Raw genomic sequence first — 27842 nt, forward strand, 5'->3', positions numbered from 1 at the left:
CAAAATAAAAAATGCATGCGTTTCGCTGAGAACACAATTCTGTCCTCAGAACTGAAATGGTATTTGGTGAAGCAGAGGGAAGAACGATAGTCTTGACACTCAGATGACACTCTGGCCTTTAGAGATTTTTATTAATTTTTAATAATTTATAGGCTGATTATACTAGTTTCAGAAATCCCTGATAGGCAATACCCATGAAAACAGTGCTTCTGTTCCAGAGGGTTTAGTTAGATTTTCATACAGTTTTACCTTCAAAAAGCTTTCTTAAATGCTAGTAAAATACTTCATTAGAAGACCATTGCTTAATTTATTTTGTCTGAGAAGGCTCTTTTAGATGACTTCTCAGATTTTTGAGTTCTTCGTCACAGGTTATACAGGACTTGAACCCTGAAGCGCGAGCACATTGTATCATGGACCATGATGTCCTTGTAATTGTTCAATATCTGGCATGCTTGAAAGGCATGCAGAATAATCATTGCCATTCTAGTAATTGAACTTATATCTGCAGTAAATTATTAAAACAATACGGATTTTTTTATTAATGACTGGATTAAATTGTTGATTGGATTAAAGGAAATTAAGATTGTCTCACAAAGTGCTATGTTGGGCACCTTTTTAATAGGATGATCGTGAAAGAGGCAGTGGAATCCACACTCATGTTGAGAGACGCTGGCTGGGATGTGTTAAAATTCCATTTACTACCATATATTTTCAAGCAAGGGTAAGTAACTCAGAGTAAATCTCTTAAAATACAAAACTGGAGAATGAAACAGGGCTGGTAATGGAATGTCAGATTTAATCATGTTCTCTGTACTTGTTAGCTTATTCTTATGGAATTGTTTGAAAATGCCTTTGAAACCACGTTTTTTTTTGTCAAATTTGATGAGTATTTGTCAGTAAGTTTTAACATTTTGAAGAGAGAAGACGTAAGCAAACATATTTCTACACTGACAGTGATGTGGCCTGGCGTCCTTCAGTAATGAGATTAAAATTGCAAATCCTTTAGATGGTTTTGTCAGTGGCTGTTTGAGATCTCTGGTATCGCACAGCCTTGATACGTGAACTAGGAATAGGAATATCACCTAGACAGGTGATGGGAAACTTCACCTAACTTCTTCTTTCACATTTTTCATGAATCACCAGATTTTCACCTTTGCCTCTTCCAGTCCCTTCTTTCCTCTATTCATAGAACTTTTCAAGAGAAGCTTTCTTCAAAGAGATATCAACAGGTAGGCATGGGAATAATAGTAAAACATGCAGTTCTTCATAGGGGAAAGGCAGTTTTTTTGTCCTTCCACCCATCCTGGACTTAGGTTAAGGAAACTTAATTTTTCACATCAATAGTGCTATCATATTGTAACCTTGCTGTAGGACTTTTTTATGCAGGAGGGTTGCTTTCGTGCGTAGCTCAAGTCATCATACCGCAGAAGTCTCAGTTTCTTCATGAAGATTCTGGCATCAGCTGCATCCCTAATGACATATTAATTTGCTTTTCTCTGGCTATATGGGACACTTCTCAGAACCTTAAGGTCTATCTTCAACTTGGGAGTTTAATCGATGAATTTAAGTGTTTGGGGGTTGTGGTGCCCTATAGAATGAAGCTTTCATTGACTTCACAGAAGATGTAGGTAATAAAAAGGTCTAACCTTCTTTTCATGAGTCTGTGTCCATCCTGTGCAGACAAGTGTCACATATTGTAACCACTGTTGTTATAGTCAACAAAAATAAAGGAAAAAGAACCTCTTTTTAAGGAAATGTTCCATGTTGGGTTTAGGGAAATATTCTAATGCATGAAATTCACCTGAGAAGTGTGTCTGCTCACAGTCCTGAGAGACTTCATGGACAGACTGCTTACCAATATGTAGTGAAGGGCACAGCCTATAATCCATCTTTGAGGATTACCAGTGCTGATGTCAGCCTCTGTCCTTCATGCTGCTTCTTGGTGTATCAGTCAGTCTGTTGTAGAACCAGAGTAGCTCCAGGATTCCTGTCAGGTGCACTCCTGTCTCTCGTTGAGGAAGTGTTGCAGTTTGTGATTCCCTAAGCATAGTGTGCATGCCTGCATAGATCTTCCCAGCATTAAGAGATTCTTTTCATTGAACAGGATTTCTTACTGAATTTGAAAAAGCCTGATTAGTCCAACAGTTATATCAAGGTTCATCTAGCAATTAAATTTCAGTAGCAAATGAAGCATTTCTTCATCCTGTTCTACTACACTGCAGCAGAAATTCTGAGTGATTTGTATAGAGTATTCCTCTCATCAAACTTAATTTTGTTCTTAAATGTTTGATAAACCAGCCCAGTGAGTCATCTGTTCATCTTCCACATCCACTGAAGATATTCTTCCTGGTGGCAGTTATCTGAATTCTGCCCAAAACAGGAGGTTAATCTTCTTGCTTTGCTCTTAATGCTACGTACATCCACTGTTGAGACTTGCCCAAGCAAGTGTGGGGCATGCCGTCCCTTGTCTGACGCAGCCTTTTCTGAAAGACCTAATCTTCTGTTTGGGTGGCAAAGGGAGGTGCAAAGGGCTGGCTGGTGAATCTGTGAGAGCACTTCCATGGGGAAGCTGGCTGAACGGGCCCAGTTCCAGCTGCACCCAGGAACTCCGTATAACGTGCAAGACGGGCTGAAATCCAGTTGAAATGAATACATTTAATTAAATGTAATACATTTAAGAATGATATGCCTCATGTTTTCCCCGCAGTTAATCAGTATATATGTCATATTCTCTCATTTCATTGTTTTGTAATTCAGAGAAATCAAAGGAATAAAATACTTGAAGTTTGGCTTTTTTGCTTCTAACTGGAAGTATTTATCTGTATACGTTGTAGATTGATGGTACGTTTAAGGTGGATATTCCTCCAGTCCTCCTTGGCTACAGCAAAGACAAGACCCTGGGCATCGAGAGAGGTTATGATTCTGTGCAAAATCTGAGTGAGGGCTCATATATAACACTGTTCATTACCATTGAACCACAGCTCATTCCTGGAGAGTCAGTCAGAGAGAAGGTAACTAATCAGCAGTTCATCATATTCTTGCTTTTTGTTTCCAGGGGTGCAGTTCCTGAGATGGATATAAATAGGTATGCTTGGTGTACTGAAGGACACAAATACAAGTACAGAAAGACATTAATGCAAATTCTGAGTGTTCTAATTCAAATTCTTTTCAGTCAGTTCAATTTAATTGGATGCACCAGTAAGTTAGATGGACGCTTAATGCATAAGTTAATTCTCACTTTCACCAGGTATCTAGTTCTAGCGTTAATAGAAAGCAGATTTGTGTTCATTATCTGTGAGCATATAATTTTCCCATTTATTGCTGTAGACAATAAAGTATTCATGTGAGTATTTGTGACCAGTGGACAGAGAGGAGGTGGCAGGTGCAAATATAGTCTTTTCTTGTTTCTGTGTTTATACTATTCAGATAAAACATTTATTATTTATGGCTCCATGATGCCAGATCTCGAAGACAATTATTTCTAAACAGCAGCTGTTACATTTTCTAGTTATTTTACTAAACCAGAAGTGCCTTGCACCAACAGCAACAATATGTAGTTACAGTGCATACACCACTTGCTATTTTATGTAACATTATGCGATGATTTTGAGATCCATTCAGCAAGGATATATGTTCTTCATGCACAAACAGCAGCAGTTCATTCTTTTCCAGTGCTGCACTGGTCATTTATTAGAGACAAACAAATCTGGAGAGAAAGGTCTATCGTTAGGTAATTTCTTTTTCAGAATAAATATATAAAATTGTATGATGCATTTTTAAAAACCCTTCTTCCTGTTAAATTATAGTCTTGAAAACTATCCAGTCCTGTGTTTTCTTGCTCTGATGCAATACTGTGGGAATTGTTACCATTTAGTCCTGTTGGAAATAAAGAAAATTAGTAAAGTGCATTCATGGGTGACTTTTGAGGTGAATTAGTTTGAATGCTGAGATTATTACTATGACTTTGAACCATAAATATAATCTTAACAGCCTTGAAGCACGTTTAATAGATGAGACCTTATTTAAGAGTTCTGTAGTCAGAATCTTTGCACGCAGTAATTACTTGCTGGGAAGGAAATGCACTGAATTTGTACAGACACAGATCTCCAGTTGTAGAAAGACCTGTCTCCAGCACTGTTTCAAAACAAAACTCATAGAAATTCAAGTAAGGGACGAGATTATTGTAAAGTACTTTGGACTGTGTGTTACGAATCTTGACCTCTTCAAATAATGAGCAGATGTTCAGAACTTCTTGTGTAGATGCAATTTGATGCCTAGTTACCAAAAGGCTATGTATTGTACTAATGCTCAGTGAAATGCAGTTTGGTAGCTATATTTAAAATTGATTTGAACACTTCAGAGGGAAAAAACAGTGTATTTTATTCAAGTCAAAGGTCTTTCTGACAGAAGTTCTCTTTCATTTCAAATATGCCAGTAGGACCTAACTGCCCCTTGCCAAAACTCAGACACATAAAGAACTGGAAAGAGACTGAAGTATATTCCATTCTGAAGACTCAGCAAAGAATTGTAGCACAGTAAATCATAACACAGGAGTTGAGTGCTGTTCTGAGTAACAAGAAATACATGTGAAAGCTTCTCCTCACAAGGAGCCACACTGAGAAGACAAGGGGCAGTGGGTACAAGCTGCACCAGGAAAAGTTGTATCTCCATATAAGAAAAGAGTTTTTTACAGTGAGAACAGTTGTTCACTCGAACAGTCTCCCCAGGGATGTGTTAGAGTCCCCATCACTGGAGGATTTCCAGATATGATTGGGCAGGGTGCTGGATAATCTCATCTAGGCTCTTTTTCCCACAAAAGGTTTGACCAGATGGTCTTTTGAGGTCCCTTCCAACCTGGGCTCTTCCATCATTCCATGAAAGCTAAACTATCAAAAAGCATGCACTGTCACTGAAGTGCAATGAAAGTAAAACCAGGAATAAGGAAAGTGTTGCTGAGGTGAGAAAACTGTTGATACAGAAGATCTGTTCTCTAAAATTTGAAGAACAGTGGAAAAACCAGTTGTAATTAGTAAATCTGCAGTTTTGCCAGATTTTTGTTCACTCTTTGCATTAGAGATTTTTCTAAATCTTGTAAAAACCTTACAAGATTTACTTTACAGCGGATGATTTGTTGATGTAAGCCAAACCAGATGAGTTCTTTAGCAGACATTGTACAGGATTTTCAAGTAACCCTTTTTTTTTCAAAGCAATATAAATAGAAAACAGTAAAATATAATTTTATGTTGGAGGAAACTAGGTAAAGCTAGACTGAATTCATTAAGAGACTGTTCTGGTTTAGGTGGCATGTATCTAATGAAATCTGTACATTTCTACAGAAACACTACTAAAGTGGCATGTGTGTGTATTCTAACCATGACTGAAGAAGTTGCAATTCTGTGCTGCAACCCCGCTAATGTAACAGATATACTTACTATTGAAAGTGTTTGGCATAAAGTGACAAAAATTAACTAGATACTTTGCCATCCTTTGGTCCTATTGCTAGCCATTCCTGCTGAAGTTAAATCATTTGAAACACTTGTGTGCTGCTTTAGGATGCTAAGCTCAATTTTAGTTTGATTTTAAAGTACCTTTTTTCATTTCTTTACTTATTTTTCCTTCTTCTCCTGCTGTCCTTCCTGAATATATAGATGAATGAAATGCTTAAGAAGGTACAATATTAATTAGATCAGCTGCGAGATTCCTGTTGTTCCCTGTGTAACATTTAGCTTAGTTTTGTGCCATTCAGTAATCTTTTTGTGCTTTGAGTTACTTGGCTCTGACATAGTAGTTGTTTATTTGTCAGTGATATTTGCAGTGAATGACTACATTTGAGTTTACAAAGTGCCAGAGGCTATACGTTTTGGCTGTTAATATACAAGGGATTCTAAGTGGGTGAAAAAAACTATTTTGACTGATCCTGATACCTTTAAAGGATGACATCTTAGGTGACATATGAGTAAATAATTGTCACTGTTATATAGTTAATATGTGCTAGATTTGTTTCTGGAAAATCTCATCTAAAAGCATTGAAATTCTAGACAAGTCTGAATTACAAGGGTTGATCTAAAAATTACTTGGACCTTCTCTGCAAATATTTTGGCATTGCACAGGGTTGTCACAGTGTTATTTATACAAAAATTACTGGGATTTTGTGCATAACCTCAGTTGTGGTTTTAATGGATTGCTGTGTGAATAGCAGGTAGGATAGTACCTAATTGTTTAACTTCGAATTAATACATGGTGTTACGTATTCTTTCCTGCAGGTTTACTTGGCCATAACTTTTCAGTGCTTTAATAGAGCCTGCTTATAGGTACAGGTCATTATGTGCATTCATAAGTAAATGCAAATTGCCTGACTTTCCATTACTTTGACCTTTCTTATATGGCTGAGAGCCAAAGTATATACTGCAGGGAAAGTTCAAAATGCTGTTAGGAAAGAATTTTTCAGTGCATTTATGTTCCTGTAAGTGGTGAAATAAGGCCAAATATAGTAAAGGCTTAAGCCCAAACCAGAAATAAAACAATTTTTGTATAAATTCTACTGTCTTTTCAAGTTTGATACTCAAGAAGATGAGAAATTGCTCCAGGCAGCAGAGAAGTATGAAGCTGAATGTACATCAGCGTTTCCAAGCCGCCAGTGCCTAACAACTGTGATTGACCTCAGTGGGAAGACAGTTTTTATTACCAAATATATCAAACCTCTGAATCCACCAGAGGAGCTTCTTGATGCCGTCCCAGACAGTTCTCAATCAGCAGCAGTAAGTACTCGGGAAAGGCAGCGTAAGTTTCTGGGATACGGATTTCCAAGTGTGTGCATTCACATGTGCGCGCACACGTGCACATAGGCACGTACCAGTTCTATACATCAGTTGTACAGCTACACTTTTTGTAAAGGAAGGACCAGAGATAGGAAATAAAGTAGTAATGACTATGTGTGATACACAGGTTGTCTATCCATAATGATGCTGGAAAAGGATATCTGCCTTCTCTGGAAAAAAAATAGATATATTAATCAGTATTGTGCTTTTAAAGACAAAGAATTATGCCATATCTCAATGGGAGGAAATCCTGTCAGTCTTTGGTATGAGTTCTGAAATGAGCTATTTGCTGCTGCAGTGGGGTTAGTCAGTGTTTTGTCACTGATGTCTGTGGCAATAGCACTGTGCTTCACACCTGGTGTAATACTGCTGTAGTGGTGTGAACTGAAGGAGTGACTTGCTTTGTTATGTTTTCTTGCAGGAGTTGGTGGCTCGATATGTTTCTTTGATTCCTTTTTTGCCGGATAGTGTGTCATTTGCTGGGATTTGTGATTTATGGAGTACCTCAGATGTAAGAAATGCATTAAACAGTTCTTTATCCTCTTGAATGTGGTGTAATGTCCTAGCAGCCCCTGTTTCAGGGGGAGATTGTACTAGATGAGCTCTCGAAGTCCCTTCAGACTGAAATCATTCTTTGATTCTATTATTGTGAGCACTGTTTATTTCAAAGAATAAGGACCAAACCTTGAAAAAAGTTGTTCATCCTGATATAAGCCAGAATTCTTCTCTTCAATAGGTTGCAATTGATTGACCCTACAAAGGGTTAGGGCTTTAAGCTTTTCCTTAAAAAAGGGTGTTTTTCAGTTATAAACCAATCCAAAATAGCTAGTCACGTGCAAGTGAAGGGATACTGACTGATCAAGACTTTAAAACTAGGCTTAAAATTGATCACTGTAGTTCCAAGGAACTACAGAAAAAAAACATTGCATGTAACACCAGCAGAAAGGGGGTATTTAGCCTTCTCTGTCACATACAAACACATCCTGTCATCTACAGACGAACAGCAGACATTGTTAATCATAGATGATGGTTTCACCATCTCAAACTCATCTGCAAAATTCAGAATAACTCAAAGACAAAGACCCTGTGTCTTGTGGCACAATCTCCGTTCTGCATCATGGATTTTCACAGCATTCACATTTCATCCTGCGTGTTGATGCAGTGCCCAGTAAACAGTACAGGTCAGATCTGAGGGGAGTCTTCTCCTTCAGAACTGTTAAGAAACACTATTAAGAAGTGTTGAAAACACAGTTGATAACTTCATAAAAAGACTTTATTTTTTTCCTTGTACCTTAATTAGCAATTTCTGTACCTTCTGGCGGGAGATGAGGAAGAACACGCAGTGCTCTTGTGTAATTATTTCCTTGGTATGGGGAAAAAAGCCTGGCTTATCATTGGAAATGCTATTCCTGAGGTAAGAGGAGTTTTTCACTTGGTCTCAATATTAACTTGTGTTCTGGGCCATCTTTGGTTCCCACCAATGGATAGAATTGTTTTTCAGGGATTCCTGATAGATAATATAAAAAGGGAGCTGGGAAATTCCTTATGTGCCTGTATGAGGGAAGGCTGATGGGTGAGACACAGAATGTGCTGCCCCAGCGACAGTCCTTTCCCTTGGAAGTGGCCATGGATGAGGGTTGTGACAGCAGTCAAGCAGGACATGCTGGTACTGCAGTGGCATCCATTAAACATTCCTGGATGTGGAATTTCGCATCAGTTCATAGCTGAACCAAGATGACTTTCAGAATCTGTACTTTAAGAGTGGCTTGGGGCTCTGTCTGTCTAACGTTTCTCTGCCACATAAGAGACAAGAGACCACATTATGTGTTAGTTGGTTGAACTGTAATGAACCTGTACATTCTTCCAACCAGTGTGCCCCCAAAAGTGCTGTTAATCTCAACAATAAAAGCTAATATTCCAAACAACACAGAACATGCTGTCTTTGTAGCCAGTTTTCAAACACCTTTCTCACACTTTTTCTTTCTTCCTAGGGATCAACTGCATATGTATTAACTTTGGAACGAAGTCAGTATGTGATTTGGAACCCCAGTACTGGATGTTTTTATGGGCAGTATGATACTTTCTGCCCCTTACAAAACGTGTACTGTCTGATCAGCTGTGATAATGTAAGTAAGTGTTTTGTCACGTTTCTGTACACGTAAGAGTTGATGCCTTGGTATTTTCCTCGACCTTATTCATCATTTGTTCATCAATGTAACTGTATTTAGGCTGTCACTTTATTAGTGATTTTACTGAATATTAAGCAGGTTTTTCAGCGACTTTAAATAGAAAAGATGTTTTTAATCAGCAGTTACATGGATCACGACATCTGTTCATATAATTTTATAAATGAAGTGTACTGGAAGGAGTCACTTCAGTTGCGTATGCAATGGCTGGCGCAGACCTGTAGGGTTCAGTGTGCAAAACACAGAGCTGGCAGTACAAGGCACAGAAACTGTATTGATTTTCCACCTGGTGTCAAGTCCTCCTGTTTATTTGCTATAAAATACAAGGAATACTCATGTGTGGTCATAGTGACATTACTCACTGTGCGGCTGGAAACCCTCTGGGAGAGAGCAGTGAGGGAGAGTAGACATGGTAAGAGCTTTGCAGCTCAGGGCAGGTGAGCCAGAGGAGAGGGAATGGGGCTGAGCTGGGCCTGTGCCAGCAGGGGCAGAATCCCTGGGCAGGTTCCTGCCAGCAGCATTCCTGGGCATGGCTGGAAGCTCCTGGGGACACAAACCAGGACATGATGGCAAGGTAGAGAGGTGTGTGAGAGCCTGACACTGAGGAGACAGAAGGTCAGTTTAAAAACAGGAACCCTAGGTTTTCTTTGAAACCTGAAGTTCAGTTTGAAAAGTTTGCTCCTCCGTTTTTTAGGAACACTGTAAGGAAACAGTGAGTCAGGCTTCCATTGTGCACCAAATAACAGCAAACAGCTTTTATCTTCTGTATTGAAAACATACCTGGAGAAATCATCTGAAGTGTCATGCATTGTCAGTTTTGTTTTGCAATCATCTGGGGTTCTATTCTAAACACAAATCATGCCTTTGGCTGAGAATTTAATATTCTAAAGCATATTTATTTTAAAAGTGTCAGTTCTGTGTCATTGAAAGTGTTGTGGGGAGGGACTGAGTTGGTTTGGGGTTTTTTGAAGTAGTACTAAACCTGCAGTTAGCAGAATTGTAACTTAATTGGTGGAAGCAGCAGCTCAGGAGTTCAGCACTGACAACCTCATCAGCTAACCTTGAACTACAGAGCTCAACAACATCTTTCAGGGCATCCCATTCCAGTGTACCTGTGGCTGAGCAGGGGTGTGCCAGCAGGGCCAACCCGCTCCATAGCCAGCAGGGAGAAAGCACCTATGTTGTATCATACAGGCTGCACACAGAACCCTCACTTACAAAAGGTTAGGTGTTAACTAGTACATTTACATACTAATTGTTGGTACTTTTTGCAGCCTTGGCAGTTGTTTGTTATTTAAAGGTGGTTTTGAACAAGCAGCCTACAATGCTGGCATGCTTCAGACTAGGCTCAAACACAGACCAAATTGAATGTCTATAAAAAAGTGGGGTGCAAGACATGGTTTCCCCTTGATGACAGAATATACATAGGAGCTGTGTGCATCTGCACTATCTACTTCGATTCTGCATCACAAGCTCGAAATACCCGTGGTGCTGGGGTGCTGCAGGATACCAGGTGCCACAGCCACAGCTGCACTGTGCTGGGCCACTGAGAGAACAGCATCAGAATTCAGACAAGACATCTAGCAATTCAGAGGGGTGGAAATGCAGCTCAGCACAGCAGAGGAGGCTCTGAAGTATAGCGAAACCCAGCACCACGTGATGCTGAAGCGATGGTAAAGGCAGAAAGTTTCTGACAGCATAAAAACTGCCCCGGTGCACAGTAGGTGAGGTGTAGGAAACAACTACTGGAGGAAACAGAGACTCAGCAGGAAGAGGCTTACTGTTGGACTCTATCTTAAAGGTCCTTTCCAGCCTAAATGATGCTGTGATTCTCAGAGCTGCAGACAGTAGTTCTGTTCATACACTACTGTCAGTCCACATTCAGAAGCATGAGACATAACAGAGCAGCACCATCCCTTTTGATGCAAAATGCCAAAGCTGCACATGAGCCGTGACTACACCAGGGTGCCTTGTTCATATGAACTCATACAGGCAATTGCTCTGGCAGGTCAAGATGTGTGGTATGTTATTGGCACGTAGGTGGAATGTGTTCCTTAACTGTGGTTATATACCAAAAGTTAACACAAACTTGCTTTCTTGTAGATTTGGTTTAATGTGCAAGAACATGATGCTCCAGCAAGGATAAGTTTTGATGTCACCAAACCAAAACGCTGGAAGTCTTTCTTTTCCAGAAGCTTCCCTTACCCTGGCCTCAACAGCGTTCAGGTATCAATGGATTTAATAACAAACAGCTCGGTTTGAGGGGTTGAGAGGCCACAGACTGAATTCTTTGGACTTCTGTGGAGAAGTGTATTTATGTAGTAGGATTGGGTTTTAAACAGATTTTCCCAGACACTGCTTAAACAAAAAGGCAAGCAAAATATTGCAAAGTATTTGGGTTCATAGAGAATGGAGGCAGAGCTGTTATCCTCTAACTATCCATGTAAGAACACGGGACAACAGCGAAGTAAAAAGGAACAAATCTTTAACACAGACATATCTAAAGTAGTAGCTTGGTATTATAATGTCCACTCTTACCTTATGGCTAGGACATCCTTAGTAAACAACCAGGGATTTCTCCACAGTTTATCAAAGGTAGTTGAAGTTTACGGGGGGAGGGGGGGGGGACCAAACAAAAAACCAAACACTGTTACACACAGCATCTAGTTAATGTTTTTATCGTGTCTCTACTAAGTAATAGATTATTTTAGCATAACTGTGAACTCATGCAAGTACCAGCAGGGCAGTAACTCCTGATGTTACACTGTTGTATAGCCAGAAGAGATTGTGCATTTTCATATTTTACTGTCTTATTTCTCACTAGCCTGAAGAATTGGTTTACCAGTGCTCGGACAAGGCTGCTGCGGTGGAACTACAGGGCAGGTAATTGTACCTCCAGAACAACTGCCCTCAGTGCTGATCACCAGTGCTGAAAACCTGCTCTGAATGCTGGGAGCTGAGACTGGCCTAAAAAAGCCAGCAGCTGCAGTTCACAGGGCTGCTTTTCATGCTCCCTTGTTAATAGAGATTGCCAGATAGAAAAGAGCTGATCAGTCATGGCTGCACAGCTTCCTAATAATAAACAAGATGCTGTAGAGAGATGAGAGGCTGTAAACTAGAAAGGGCTGCAAGCTCCTGGCTTCCCCTTCTGTCAGGGAATATGCAGGAACAACATAGCTATGTTGGCATTGCTATTCTGTGCTTTTAAGTAGGAGTAAAATGAACTGAGGTCATTTGTGTTCCCCATAATCCATACTAAGCATGTCAAGGAGGACCAGTCCCGTGTCCACTCAGGATAAGAACTACCAGTCTGTTTTACTGCAGGATTGAAAAAATACTAAAAGAGAAGATTATGGAGTGGAGACCAAGGCACCTCACTCGCTGGAACAGATACTGTACCTCTACCCTACGGAGCTTTTTGCCACTGCTGGAACAAAACCAAGGCAAAGATGTAGAAGATGATCATCAGGCCGAGCTGCAGAAACAGCTAGGGGATTACAGGGTACTGCTGTGAACATGTTTGGCTTGTGCATAGGAGGAAGAATCTAAATCCCTAGGGTTTTGTATTGCTACTCTGTGATATGAAAGGGTGCTAGGATATTTATTTCCTTTGCTACCAAGTCATGAGGGCTTTTATACTCAAGATAAGATAAACAGATGCAGTATTTACAGAGTGAAGGAGTGATTTTCTATTTCACTTGTAGATGATGAAGATAAAACTTTCCTGTTGAATGTAAAGATCAGAATGTACACATAAACTAGCTGCACTCTTCTTGTATTATTGCTCTGCCACAGCATGGGTTGACTGGTGCATTAGCTCTCACATCTGGTCAGTAAGAACCTGGCACTGGTGCTGAGTAGTGTTACACACAGTCTACTTAGAGCTGCAGGAGCCCACATAACAACATGTTGAGAACAAGTATTTCTCTACTCCTTGCTCCAAAGATGGAAAAAAATTGTACTTCATTCACTGCAGCCACCAGTGTGCCTGGGCCTTCTTCCTCCGGGCTGTTGTAAAGGTTAGGTCCTCCTGCTCTTCATGTTCACACATGTGGTGACACCACCAGACACAAGGTGGCCATTTTCAAAGTGAGCTGTGGTTTCAGTTCCTGTTGGACCTGAAATGTATGATGGGCAGGAGACGGCTGCCACATCAAGTCCCCAGGCAGTGCAGGCAGGAGGACACAGTGAATTAACACCAGTTAGAAGGCAGAAAAGCTGCAGTTACACTGGATGTGTTCATTAATGTAACTTTATTTAACTGCATTTATAAACATCTTCACTTCAAACTTAACCCAAAGAGGAGAAATGTCAGCAGCTCGCCTGGAGTATAGGAAACAGAGAGGTGGTATTAAAATAGAAAATAGGCCTTTTGTTATTGCATCTCCTCAGGCCAGTATAAATTTGCATGTACAGTAGAACAGGTTTTTAAACCTATGTATTTATTCAGGTGCCTTTACCTTTCCTCATTACCTGATGTGTTTCTTCCTCGTTCTCTCTGCCAGGTCTCTGGATTTCCTATTCACAGGCCGTTCTCTGAAGTCAGACCTTTAATAGAAGCTGTACACAGCACCGGCGTTCACACCATTGACATTTCCAACGTTGAATTTGCTCTAGCTGTGTATGTTCACGCCTATCCCCAAAATGTTCTCTCTCTATGGATTTATGTGGCTTCACTTGTTCGAAATAAGTAGTACAGACCAGTGGGATTACCTCAAGAAACTTCCTTATGTAGGGGACAAATATAACAGATTTCTCACACTGCTGATTTGAGCTATCTCAAGTACTTTAAAAATCAAATGAGGTTTTTAGTAGCTGCAAAGACGAGTGTTACTCACTCTACAGCCACTGATGAGACTACTTACCACCGCCAAGGAAGAGACTGATAGCTTGGAACTCCAGTACTAATAGGTGATTCTTATGCCATGTTTATTGCTCCCAATGGGACACCACTCAAGAGCATTACAGATGCCCACATACGTTGACACTGCAGAGTAACACAGCAGTTCAGCCACCTCATTTCTAGGTATCAGAGGGTTTATTTTATCTACAGCCTTTCTTCCTCTTCAAAGTGGCAGATACAGTTACAGTTTACCAGTACTCCAGTTCCTGAATGAAGATCAGGAGTATTTACCCACAAGTACATTTCATGCACCGAAGAGCCATCACTGAAGACCATACTTCAGTTTTTAAGAGGCGGTTTCATCTGCTGCTCCACAGTTAGTGGCTGTATAATGGCAGCACCATTTAGAGGTGTAAGATGACATTTTCTTTAGAAGTTAAATGCTTCATCTTTAATAAATATTTATGACAAAACCTAAGTGGAAGCTCATTCATTTTATACAAGAATTTGATTAAATTACTTTGGAGTATGAAGTCCTCATCTGCAAGTTACCCTAATAAAAGACTATCAAAAGAATAGTTTACTAAAAACAAAATTTGCATATTAATATCATAGAATGGTTTAGGTTGGAAAGGACCTTAGAGATCACCTAGTTCCAACCCCTCTGCCACGGGCAGGGACACCTTCCACTAGACCAGGTTGCTCAAGGCCCTGTCCAGCCTGGCCTTGGACACTGCCAGCATATGCAAGTAGTGGTGGCAATAGTGCCAATACTGATACAAATATATATACTTTTCCTGCAGTTCCATTGCTAATCACCCTCTTCCAAGTGAAAATGACAGCCTTCAAAAACAGGCAGGATGGGCAGGGGACACCTGTCTGCCTTATACAAAGGTGGTGACTGATGTGGTTTAACCCACACAGCCGATCCCTCGCTTCCCCCCACCCAGTAGGGTGGGGAGGAGAATCAGAAGGTAAACCTCGTAGGTTGAGATAAGAACAGTTTAATAATTAAAGTACAATACTAATAGTACTAGCAATAATAATAATGAAAAGAGAAATAAAAAGATATTAAACACCACACACACCCCCCCCCAAAAAAAACCAAAACCCAACCCAACCAAACAAAAAAACACCCAACAAACACAAGTGATGCACAATACAATTGCTCACCACCCACTGACCGATACCAGCCCGACCCCAAGCAGCAACTGACTTCCCCCGGCCAACTCCCCCCAGTTTCTACACCGAGCATGTCGTGCTGTGGTATGGAATACCCCTTTGGCTAGTTTGGGTCAGGTGTCCTGTCTCTGCTTCCTCCTGGCTTCTTCTGCCCCTCGTCACTGGCAGAGCATGAGACTGAAAGTCCTTGATCAGGGTAAGCATTACTTAGCAACAGCCAAAACATCGGTGTGTTATCAGCACTGTTCTCAGGCTGAAGCCAAAACACAGCACGGCACCAGCTACTAGGAAGAAAATGAACTCTATGCCAGCCTAAACCAGGACACCACCCACCCCTCCTCTGCCTGAGGAAACCACCTTGCCAGTCATGAGCTGGTGGCCACTGAAGTTTGCACCTGAGCATGGGCTACAACACTCCCTCTTGCCATGGGCTCTTCCCCGCACCACCACGCACACACTCATGCACTACTCAAACATCACTCATCTCTTCCTAGCTCAGGTTTCACTCGGCCCGACAGTGGATTCTCTGCCTCCCTGCTAATCTCTGCTGTTCTCTGCAAATCAAATGGGGAAAAACATAACGTTGTCTTCCATGGATTTCATGTTAATAAAAACAGGCTTCCTTGGAAGCTGTATCAAAAATACATCTTAGCACTGTTAGGGGAATAAAAAACCCAAACCAAAGCACAACCCCACACACACTGCAGGTTCACAGCTCTTCAACACCCACCCCATCTCTGCAGCCCACTGGCATGGTACGCCTGCATACCACACCTCGAAAGCAAGTATAACTCAAGTGCTATGCCAGGGTTTTACTGGTGGGAATGTTTTATTTGAGTATGTCTTTCAAGCCCAAATACAAAACCAAATGCAAAAGGAAGGTGGGAATTTCCCTAATTTTGCAATATAAAGAACGACTTCAGGATGAGGGGAAAGGGGAAGAAACAAGGCTCCTAAAGAGATAGAACTGTTACCCAAATGCAAACAATACATTTCAAATTCTCTGCAGAGCTTTATATTGTACTTACGGATTCAAAACAGAAAAAAAAAGCCCATTCACTTAACACAAAATAATCCAGTAAAGTCTATTTAAGTGCCAAACTTGGAAGAAAGTGGCATAAAACAAAAAAGAAATCTGAATGTTTTCCCATCTTCCCCAAATTAAGTAAAACAAAACCCAACACCCTTCAAACCAACTGAGACTGTGAGATTGTTACAACACTGTACAGTACACTCATAATTAAGATTCTGAAGTTGTGGGCAGGGTCAGGCTAGTAGAACAAATCTCACTCCAAGGATTGTTAACACAAGATGCGAACTGTAAGTAAAGTGCATGAAAGGAAGCCTGCTCAGCTAAATGAAGTAGACTGAAAGGTCAGGAGTCAGCGGTCATTCGCCAGAGCGGCAGCAGGCCCGAAAACCACACTGCAAATTCTGGCATCCACTGGCGGTTTCAGCATGAGGACCTGCACAAAAACAGAACACATGTGAAAAGAAGAAAAGGCCATTTGTTCAGATCCAGAATCCTCAGAACCTGGTAATTCAGAAAGTATCTCCTTTTTATTCTTGCGTTCAACTTCATTCAGCACTGTGAGGTCTGAAACACTGCCAGCACTAGCACAGTGTAAGTGTGCTCAATTTGTGCTCTGGTAGCTTAGTCCCAGGAAGATAACACATTCAAAGTGACACAGATGTACGATGAGCACTACATAAGCAAGTTTCAGCAAGCTCTCACAGCACGCTTTCAGAATTGAGGTGTATTTTCACAATGCATATTTAACGCCCAGTTTTCCAACTCAGATGACAACCTCATGGCATTACCGAAGCAACCATAATCTCCAAAAGGATTTCTACCATAATGGAAACAGGTTTTTAGTCTGGAAGGTTTTTTCCACCATGAACACTTCCTGGTTGGCCAGACCTCACATAGTCTGACTGGAGAGTCAAAAACAAAAGAGAAAAATCACCTTTAGCATCACGGCAGTTACCAGAAGCCATAAGGCTAAAAACCAGCCATTCCGAAAGAGTTGTCAGCACAGACAGTACAAACCAACATGGTAATTCTACCCACCTCCACTTACCTTCGCTTACTGTTAGCCCTTTAACTTGACATGTTAAAGTGATCACGAGATAAGAAGCTATTACATTTATTAGTGCAGGATTTTATTTCCTGCAGCCTGCTTTAGAGACACAAACGTTTACATTCAGGTTGTCTGAGCTCTGGCACCTGACATAAATTGGAAGTGGGTTGCAGAGTTATTAAAGCTGGGAAAGACCTGACCAAAACAACCCAATTTTCTCCCCCTTTGTATTTGAGACAAATCAAAGAATATTTAAGGTGGGTTTAATGCATTTAGAAAAGACTAGCAAAATCATGTAATGAACTAAGGCACCACGCTCTGTCTGGCTTGTTTTTTTTCTCTTGAGCAGTAATTCAAAGTCACAATTCAATTAATTTCCAAGAACCTGGTGTCTGGAAACCAGCTTTCTGCTTCATGCCACACACTGCTGAGCACCATTCTACAAGGTAATTAAGTTAACACGCATGAGACTGAATAAAACAAACCTGAAGCTATAAGGAGGGACAATGGTTACAGGATGCAAAATAGTAAACTTCCATTTGTCAGTAAACTCATTTTCCTTTTCAAATCTTTATTCACCTGGACTAGACTTTGAGCCTCCAAGTCACTTACGAGCTAGAGTTTGAAAGCCTCTTCGTAAGTCCTTTAAAAAGCAGACTCGGTGCTTCTGAATAGCTGGTTTAGCAGAGCATGTTCTGGGCAGCAGCATTTTCCAAGTCGTAGCTGACCTTCCTCATCATTGCCACAGCTAAGCAGCACATGAGTAAATCTGAAGCAACTGTCACATTTCTAGTAAAATGCTTGTTAGAGAACCACAGTTCTACAGGTCACAGTTATGTACAGAACCACAACATCCCAAGGAAGGGAATACTCAGTATGTTTCAGTATCGGTTGCCATCCTTGTCTTGCTCATTTTAAGAATGTTCTTCCTCATGCTCATAACTGGAACATAAAACCTGTCCTTCCAGGTCTGACCAATGTCCATCTAACACTAACTTCATCACTGGCAACAGCAAGTGTTATCTAGGGAGACAATATACACTTATCGTGCACACCTTTTCCGTCTCCCCAGCATACCTAGCTGTTGTAGTAGAGACATTAAAGTCCAGCCCCTGTAGTATTTGTTTATGGCTCAGTCCTGCATGCACTTGTTTAACCTCTTCCTAACTGCTTCCACAACTCTGACAGGACCGAGTTCCAGAAGTCCACTACATTGTACATCTGCTTTAAATCACTTGCCTGCCCGCTTCGTCTACTGTCACTGGGCTCTGATACTGCAGAATTTGGAGAGTTACTGCTGCACATTCACCTCATCTACTGCTTTCCAGTTCTACAAGCAGCCATCCCCCTTTCAGCCTTCTCATTCCCAGACTGAAACATTCCAGCCTTTTAAGCGTCTCCTTGCAAGACAGCTGCTCAGTTCCCTTTTTTCAGCAGACCTGTATCTTCTGTAACTCCATTACATACACTCCTCAAGATGGGAAGACCAAAACCACATGCAGTACTCCAAACGTGAGTGCCCCAAGGCTTCCAGGACCATGCAGCAACACTCTCTATCTCGTTCTCAACACCCTGATGATGCACAACATTGGTGGCTTTTCTGGCTGCTGCTGCAAACAGGAAAGATCTCAGAATTAGCACCGACAGCTCTCCGAAATCATTGTCTGCATGCTGCAACTGCCAGCTCTGAATTCAGCTTCATGCAATCACAGTTTGATTATTCCCAACCACACACATATAACATACACACAGCTGTACTGAAGCTCCTAAGAGGTCCTTCTGGATATCTGCAGCAGCCCAGTACCACTCAAAAACTTGGAAATTACTGTGTGCATTTCTTACACCACAACAGCAATGGAAATGCTGAGTGAGATCGATCACAGCACAGAACTGCAGGGGAGCACGAGAGGAACAGGACACGACACAGGGGAAGACAGGGAGAGATGTCACCTTCCAGATCCCTATCCATCCTGAACAGTGACCATTAAGCCCTGCCCTTTCTTCCTATCATTTAATTAGCTTTCAGTTTTTAAACAGGCCTATAGCAACTTAAAATCTCAAAAACTTAGACATTTCAAAATAAACTGCACCATCTGAAAAGTTTATAGCTTCATTTTCTAATTTATTAGGCACTGAACGACAACTGACATTAACCATACCACAGTGAAAACTCACCCTTCTGCATTTCTTGTCCCATGTCTAATCCTCATACCGACACTAACTTTCCTTTATAGCTTCTGATAAAGAACTCTGATAAAATCAAATACTCAGGGTTCAAACCACATCTCCTGAGATCTGCCACCCTGTATTTTTTCTTAGCATACACAGCCAATTCCCATAATTTGCAGGGTATTTTACACTCTTACTACAATGTAGTAAGTGTCATTACTGGCAAATTTAAAAGTAAGGCTATTTGGTTATGACTCATTTCATTTATGTTTTGACATGTCAATTACCTCCTCCATCACAAGTCATTTATTTCCTCTATAAATGACCTAGCCCTCCTTAGCTTATTCTTTTTACATTTGATACAGATAACAAAATTCAAATGCCTTTGCTTTTGCTAGCCAGAGAGAATGTGGTTTTGTTTCCCTGGCTCTGATTACTCCAACTGACTCTGGCTACATCTCCTTGGCTTCCTAATCTCAGATTTCCCCAGTCTTTACTACTGACCTCATCTGGACTGGACTTTGTTTTCAAACTATCTGAGCTCAAACAAAGTCTTTAATCTTGCCAAAAAACATTCTTTCACGTTTCCTTTGGACTCTATAAACAAGGTCTCCATCTCGCTTCACTGATGCACTAGGTTAAGCAATATGGTAACTGTATACAGTTCCTCTCCTATTGCCCAGTGAATGAGATGGTAATTTCAGATCTTAGAATGGGGCTGAATCACTTTCAGAAGGGTCCCTTCTCTTTCTACGGACTGTGATGACTTAACAAGTGCTAGCAGTGCAGTGTGCTTTGGGCTGGTTCACCTGGGAAAGCAAAGTTAATTGGATCTCATCTAACCTGCTACAGTCTATGTTACTGGTTTAGTCACCTCTAAACTGGATTACTGTAATGCTCTTTATGTGCACATCTGATTACTCAGATGCTTCGGATGACCCAGAATAAAGGCCTGTTTACTCGTGATGAACAGCTGTGTTTTCAAATAAAGTACATATAAGCATGTCTTGCAATAGAAGAGGAGCACAGCTATTTCATTGCTCCATTTTGTTACACATACTAGTGAAACAAAAACTAGCTGAAGTTTTCTAGAAAGAAGTTAGGCATTTCACCAAGAATACATGAGAATCCAGACCACGACCGTGGTGAAAGGACCCCTCCAGCCAGGACAACCGCCTGCCACCACCACATCCCTTCAGCCACTTGTTCTAGCTCTCGCCTGTGGTGGCAGAAACATTCATGTGGTCTATAGCAAGATAGATCCCTGACCTGCCTAGAAAGAGAGAAGAGGACTTGGGGGGGGGAAGTTCTTGATTGAGTTTATCAAGTAACTGCACAAAGACTAATGCTGGCCACAGGAAAGCAGGAAGAATGAGCTGGGAAGAACACAAAGGAGGGAAGGAAAGACAATTCTTTTTCACAGCCACCACCAGCGAGAGGCTCCATCATCAATACTGCACACTGTATGTGATGGTAATGTAGCAAAAGTCATGCATTACAAGGGAATTGCTAAAAAAAAAAAAAAAAGCCAAATTAAGCTTTACCTTTGAAAAAATACATGACCGCAATACTAAATTGAAATGTGAGTTTACTAAGTGTTACTCTCTATCAGCCTTTGGCAAAGTTACACTTACAGACCTTTATGAGAGCACCTTGGTTATCTGTAGAACTTCAAGAGTTTGGTCTCTCTAACAACAATGCATTCCCATATGAATCTGCACACAGGAGTCCATATATCTTAAGAGAAATTGCAAAGTCCTGGCTCCATTGCGGGAAGACAGATCAAACTGTGACAAGAGAATTTCAAAATGCCAGAAGACTGAATCATCAGAATTACCACAGCTTTACTTCATTAATGCCCTATTTCTTTAATTACAGCACCTGAGGACTACACCATTAAAAAACTCTAGAAACTGAATCATATGTGAAAGCTTCAAAGAGTGACTGGTGCAGAAATTAGGGAGCCCCATTCTTCTAATCCTGAAGCTGAGAGCACTCCTTCAAAAGTGAGTATACAATAAGGAGATTGAACACAGCTGGATACAACAGCCCACGGGGAAATACAAACTTGATGTGGCAAGAGACAACTCAAACACTGGATTCTTCTTACTGACCAAATGTGTTTGAGACATGAAACAAAATCAGCAGTTAGAAAGGGTATATACTGACAGATTTGTTTTCAGCTGCAGCTGAGGATTATCTAACTCCAAGTCTCCAGTGTTGAGCAAAACAGAAGTAGAGATCCTAAACATTAGTATGCACACCAAGAACTGAAGTCATACTAACAGCAAACAAACAAAGCAGATTTGGAAGTGTGTGCAAATTCATGGCTTCTGCTCATAAAACCTGCATCAAATTACTGCTGTGCAGCAGCCGGCTGTGACTCAGATCCAACTGAGTCGATCTAACCACAGCTGCCCTACCTTTTTAGTTTTAGTCTATTAAAAATGTAGAGCAGCTATGGTTAGACCAGCACTTGAAATGCTGCAAACTGCAAGCAAACATGCCAACCAAGCAAGTCCAGCAAGCCCTTCACAAAGAAAATCCAGGGAAGCTCAAGGGCCCCCAGGCTCAGTGTTTATAGACAAAAACATCTGAAAACAGGCTGTAGGTGAAAGTAATGCCCTGATTTGTCACCAGATGACAAAGTGGTATCTTTATTATTCAGAGATGGCTGAATTCCATGCTGTTGGCTCCATTTTTTGCTCTGCAAGACTGATGGGTTTTCCCAAATGAACCCAGAACACATCTCCTTCCCCAAAAATAATCCCCGATAAACTGGTAGGTGAAGAAAATTATGAAATTATTCTCCACAAGCTTACAGCGCAGGAGTCTTTGTGCAGCAGTTAATATAATACAACCCATACATGTGCAAAGAAACAAAACAGATAGGGATTGATTTAAATGACACAGCTATCGCTTTCCCTACAGTTACTTCAGAAATACCAAGTGATACAGAAATAGCTCAAGCTGTTGCAGAAATCCTGCTGCCCACAGAGCAGAATAAGGAATTAGTTTTGCACTTAATAGTCCCATCACAATGAATTTGAGTGAAAATACAAAGAACAGTACCCAGATAAAGCTGCAGGGGATTCAGCTATAACAGGTTATTTCCCACTTTAAAATTTTGCTTAGGATACCACTCTAAGTTTTCATCGGCTTCCTTCTTATAGAAAACAGCCACAAACTTCAGAGATGCTACCATTTCTCAATAGATGTGAGAAGTCAGAGCATTACAGCCTCACTCTCCTCTTGATTCCTCTCTACAGCAGTAACTGTTCACCCAAAGGCATGCATTTATGGAACCAAATAGAGCTTATAAGGCTCACAGCTTCCAGCAGGCAGTGAATAAAAGGAAGGAAATAAACAGGAAGAGGATCAGGACAACTTTAAAGGGTAATTCCAAACAGTATTCTGTTCAAATATAAATAATTCCTTGAGGATACTAGGGAACAGCCAAGCTTTAAAGTGGTGGGCTCACACAAGGGATTCTGGCTTTGTAAACTAAATACTAACGCGACATAGTGTACTTTAGGGATGAGGAAAGAAACAGAAACATCTGAAGACAAACCAGAACATCAACTCTGGTATTACTGACAGAAATGAAAACGGGGGAAATATCAAGGAACTGGGTGTAAAAGGAAAAGGCTTTTAACTGGTCTTTGAAGACACCTTTAAACTCAGCACAATGCAGAAAGGAGAGTCAGTGAAGGATTTTAAAAAAGGAACCTTCAAGTTTTCAGGTTGAAATGCCAGAAGATTTTTAAAAGCTGCATTCTAGATGGAAGGGAAGGAAGGAACAAAAAGCAAGAGTCTCAAAAGAAGTGTCAAAGAAGTGCATAAAGTGCAAAAAAATTATGGAAGGAGAGTATTATTTAATACTTTCACCTCTAATAGTAGGATCCAATCCAAGTGCATCACCTTAAGTCAATTTCAATGAATTGAATACTCAAACGTCAGTACAGATTTACTTGTAGTACCAAAGCTCTGGCATCCTGCTGTGGCTGCAGCTCAATATAGATGCAAATTATTAAGCTGAACATCTTGAACTACCAGGGAATATAATTTTGTTTTACACACAATTAGCTCTTACAATGCTGTGAACTCAGTTGTTATCCTCCTTTTCCCTTCCCTTCTGTTGCACTTACCTGTTTTAAATTCACACATGGAATACAAGTCACACCATGGTTCCCATCTCTCATACTATGAATGCTTACTGGACCTAACATAACAGACTGAATCCCAGTGTGGTAAAGTGGTGAAAATACTTGCACCATAAACATATTTTATGCATTTATCCAGATCCTTCTCCAGCTTAGATCCATCTCTAAGTTGCTGAATCAAGCAAAACCAGAAAAACTAAATTACATTTTCCATAAGGACATGTGATGGTAGGATCAGAAGTATCCTATACCAAAACTACTGCAATATGGCAGGTTTGCACAGCAAAATATGAGTAATTCCTTCCCTAAAAATCACCACTTTGGAACAAATCTAGTGAAGCCTCTGTCTGAAGCTATGACCATAAAGAAAACATGCAACTACACAGTTTACAGGGAAGATATGGAAGGGGCTAGTGTGTGTCAGCTATATGGAGACTTACTTTCTAGCCCCTATTACTTATGCTAAAGTATGTAGACTAAAAATGCCTTTCTAGGTAATACAGAACTGTACCAGTGTCAAGGAAAACAAAACAAAAGAACAAATGAGGCAAATCTGATTTAACAGTTGTCATTTCATAATTAATGTGTGAAACTCAGTGCTACACAGCCAAGCAAAAAAAAAGTGGTGTTTTGGTTGTTCTTTTTGGGCTTTTTAAGTGTCCTTAAATCAAGCAAACACTGCTCCCCAGAAAAGCATCACACCTTCATAAAAAGACATTACCGTTAATGTTGTCACAGTAGTAAAAGTGTTCATCTTTTAGAGAAGGGCATGCAGAAACTAAATCCTGCAGGCCCGCACCAGTTACAGAGAGACAACCCGAGAGGTTAAGGTGTTCCAAATGCGGCAGTCCTCCTCCCAGCATCAACGCCCTGTTAACAGACACAAGAGAGGTGTTAGGAGCCCACACAGCCTAGAATGACAAGTACTCCACTAGTCACAAGGTCACCCACTTGATGGTTTCTCCTAACAAAAAACAAACCAACCAAACCAAAACAGACCTCTAATAAACAATGTAGTTTTAAGCCTCATGGGGGTATAACACCTGAGCAGTCACTCCCTGTCAGGCTGCTTCCTTGCCTGTGAACTCAGACTGCAGCCAGCCCAAATTCAATCACGAACAAGCTCACACACTTGAAAAAGACACCAGGCTTGAATCACCAACCTACAGATCCAAGCCATTCTCTTTCCTCAGGGATGCAAAACTATTCTGGTGAGTGCAAGAAGCATTTGTTGCAGCACACTCTCAGGTCTTAAATACTGTCTTTTATCTAAAAAGCACCAAAGGGAAACTGGTACCACAACTAAACACTTCCCATGACTCAATGAACAAATCTCCCTTTGGTCCTGGATTACTGAGTCATGAAACTGAGCAGTAACATGCAAACTACACACAGCATGACCTCATCAGCACCTCATGAAACTCAGCAGTACAACACTGGAAGAGCACCAGCTCTAACAGAAAGCACAGCTATCCGAAGCTTACTCTGAGCAAGACTAACATTAGTGAGTGAAGCGTCTCAGAACCACCACCATGGGGACACATGAGAACAGCTGGTACTTCTGAACTTCAAATGGGGATGAAGCTTCCCATAATGCTGCCTCACACTGTTTCTCAGTTGACTACAGCATACAGTACAGGCAGGCATACAGAAGTCTTCCCACTCCAAGAAGCTTTACTTAGTCCTAAGTGCTGCAGCACACCTGCAAATGTCTGCAAGTACTTCAGCCTCATCCCATTTTCACTATAAAGCAGTACTCCATTTTCCTGACACAATACAAAATATCAAGTATCACACATAGGAAATTTTTTAACTCCTGAAGCCATCTAAATGTTCAACTTTTGTTTTCCTCCTTTGTTACATGAAGTCATATTTAACACGCCACACATAAAAAATTATCATAGAATCATTTAAGTTTGAAAAGACCTTTAAGATCAAGTCCAACCATTAACCCAGCACTGCCAAGTCCACCACTAAACCAGGTATGCCACATGTACACATCCACCTCGCTACAACCTCCTTTCAGGTAGTTGTAGAGAGCGATAAGGTCCCCCCTGAGCCTTCTTTCCTCCAGACTAAATAACCCCAAGTCCCTCAGCCATTTCCCATCAGATTTGTGCTCCAGACCCTTCACCAGCTCCATTGCCCTTCTCTGGACCCGCTCCAGCACCTCAATGTCTCTCTTGCGGTGAGGGCCCCAGAACTGAACACAGGATTCCAGATGCAGCCTCACCAGTGCCCAGTACAGGGGGATGATCGCTGCCCTGGCCTTGCTGCCACACTACTGCTGATACAGGCCAGGATCCAGCTGCCTGGGCACAAGCTGCTCATGTTCAGCTCTGTCAATCAGCACCCCCAAGTCCTTTTCCATGAGCAGCTTTCCAGCCACTCTGCCCCAAGCCTGTAGTGTTGCATGGGGTTGTTGTGGCCCAAGTGCAGGACGCGGCACTTGGCCTTGTTGTCAAGTGTCCCATGCAACCGGCCTCAGCCCATTGATCCAGCCTGTTCACAAATTATGCCATTATCCAGACAGGTTAACTGAGATGCTTCTCCAGTTTTATGCATTTTCAAGTGTATTAACAGCCACAATGAAAAAAAAATAGTGACTCAACACAATTTCCTAACAAGAAATCACTAAAGTTCAGATCTAAAAGCATTAATACAGCCTACAACAACAAATTCACAAAAATACTTGACTTCAGAGGATATGTCTGAAATATTTTTATTTCTTTTTATTCCACAAAGGAAAAGTTTTCAAGTCTGGTACTATAAATCTTTTAAGATGTAAAGACTGCTTAAAACTTAGCAGATGTTCTTCAGTATAACTGTTTCTGCTGAAACTAGGCAGATTCACCCCAGAATGACTCAACAAACTAAATTACAATGTCTCCTCACCTGAGAGCACGGTCTGTGATCTGGTAACATCCAGACAGACTGAGAAACTGAAGAACTCGTGCAGTCTCTTCATCTGCTGTGTCACTCCCAGAGTATGCCAAGTCTTTTTGCTCTGACTGCTTAGTCCTTGTTGGTTTTTTACACAGTGCAGAGGACTCTGGAAGTGCTCGAATAGTTCTTAGTGCTGTGCCAGCACAACAAAATGAGTGACCGCAGTAAATCAAGTCAGTAGAAGCACAGTGCTGCTGCCACCCTCTAGTCCTTAATCCATAAATGTCTCTACTGTAGCATGATGCAGAACAAGTAAAATGGGATGTTGGTTCCATAAGACAAAATCCTTCAACGTTTCTGTGTCTCCACTCTGCAGCATCTTCAATGTCAGCTAAATCATCTGCATCTAGCATCCACACATAAGCAGAACCGAAGCTTTCTGAGTCGTCGGGTTTAGTCCAAGGCTGCTCACTGTCTCCTCCCTCAATGAGGTTTTCATTGCTGATTTCATGCAAACAATTATACTTCTTGTTGGACTGCAAAGCAATCTCTCTGTTCTTCCACAAAGTCTTAGCATTCCTGTTTCTGCAGCTTTTCAGAATACCTCTGGTGTGGTGAGTTGATATGATACCCAGGGCTCTGGAAATCCTCTCTATAGCCACATCTGTGATTTTTTCACATCCAGACAGATCAAGGTGGTGTAGATTTTGACAATAACCAACTGAAGACCAACTGAAATTAGGGGAAAAAAGTGGTTTGTTTAGTTGGTTTTTAGTTTTTGTTCAGAAATGGGTGTAAGGCTAAATATACAGAAGAACATTTCCTCAAGTAAAATACCTATATTAATTCACAGAATATTTAAAGACCCCAGACAAGGTAGATTTGATACTCCAAGCATTGTATATATGCCTGTATATACAAGTTTCACTAGAAATTGTCAAAAGCTGGATTTCTGAGCCATAGAAATTCCACAAAGCTTTTATTACAACTAAAACTCCTTGCATAAACTGCAGTGTTGTTACCAGCATCCATTCTGGTAAAATTATCTGTGTTGTTAACGCATATATTTGAGAGCTCTATATAATGCAAGTGTTGAACACTGAAATAGCCACTGAGTTTCGTACCACAGTAAGACCCATTAGTGCAGGCTCTGCACCCATGCACCATCCCACTGATATCAATGACATTTCTGCAGCCTTCAGTAAAACTCAGGAATCCACAGTTACTATACCTAAGCCTTAAAGTTTTGCCTACCATTTGTTCGGCATCTTGAACCCAGTATTCCAAACCCTACCAATATCAGATCAAGGGAACTACCATAACTGCATGACTCCACAAAATCTATGGACAATTTCAAGTTGTTAGTACTAGAACAAAACACAGTTATTGTTATGGATAGCTATACATTGATAGATAACACATATCCAACAGTGAAGACAGAGCATTCTGAATGGCCGTTACAAAGTTACATGCTTCACTTGCTGGTTTATTGATTTGCAGCTGTGGTCTAGTTC

At 40.9% G+C, this 27842-nt stretch overlaps 2 protein-coding genes across 7 annotated transcripts in view; one reads left to right on the plus strand and one right to left on the minus strand.

Moving 5' to 3' along the window:
• The window catches only part of CC2D2A (coiled-coil and C2 domain containing 2A), a 56710-nt gene extending 42385 nt beyond the window's left edge, over positions 1-14325 (plus strand). For all 5 annotated transcript variants that reach the window (XM_030492074.1, XM_030492073.1, XM_030492075.1 and 2 more), the window contains 10 exons: positions 623-721; positions 2835-3011; positions 6555-6758; positions 7240-7329; positions 8119-8232; positions 8810-8944; positions 11108-11230; positions 11829-11887; positions 12329-12506; positions 13510-14325. In XM_030492074.1, coding sequence (XP_030347934.1) covers positions 623-721; positions 2835-3011; positions 6555-6758; positions 7240-7329; positions 8119-8232; positions 8810-8944; positions 11108-11230; positions 11829-11887; positions 12329-12506; positions 13510-13698 — 1368 coding nt within the window. In that variant the 3' untranslated portion in view covers positions 13699-14325. The remainder of the gene's footprint in view (positions 1-622; positions 722-2834; positions 3012-6554; positions 6759-7239; positions 7330-8118; positions 8233-8809; positions 8945-11107; positions 11231-11828; positions 11888-12328; positions 12507-13509) is intronic.
• Positions 14326-15834: 1509 nt separating this feature from the next.
• The window catches only part of FBXL5 (F-box and leucine rich repeat protein 5), a 32918-nt gene continuing 20910 nt past the window's right edge, over positions 15835-27842 (minus strand). For both annotated transcript variants that reach the window (XM_030491776.1, XM_030491775.1), the window contains exons 9-11: positions 26338-27060; positions 24164-24312; positions 15835-16495 (exon numbers count right to left, since the gene is read on the minus strand). In XM_030491776.1, the coding sequence (XP_030347636.1) occupies positions 16419-16495; positions 24164-24312; positions 26338-27060 (949 nt within the window). In that variant the 3' untranslated portion in view covers positions 15835-16418. The remainder of the gene's footprint in view (positions 16496-24163; positions 24313-26337; positions 27061-27842) is intronic.

This window comes from Strigops habroptila, chromosome 7 (genome assembly GCF_004027225.2).
Source record: "Strigops habroptila isolate Jane chromosome 7, bStrHab1.2.pri, whole genome shotgun sequence".
NCBI lineage: Eukaryota > Metazoa > Chordata > Aves > Psittaciformes > Psittacidae > Strigops > Strigops habroptila.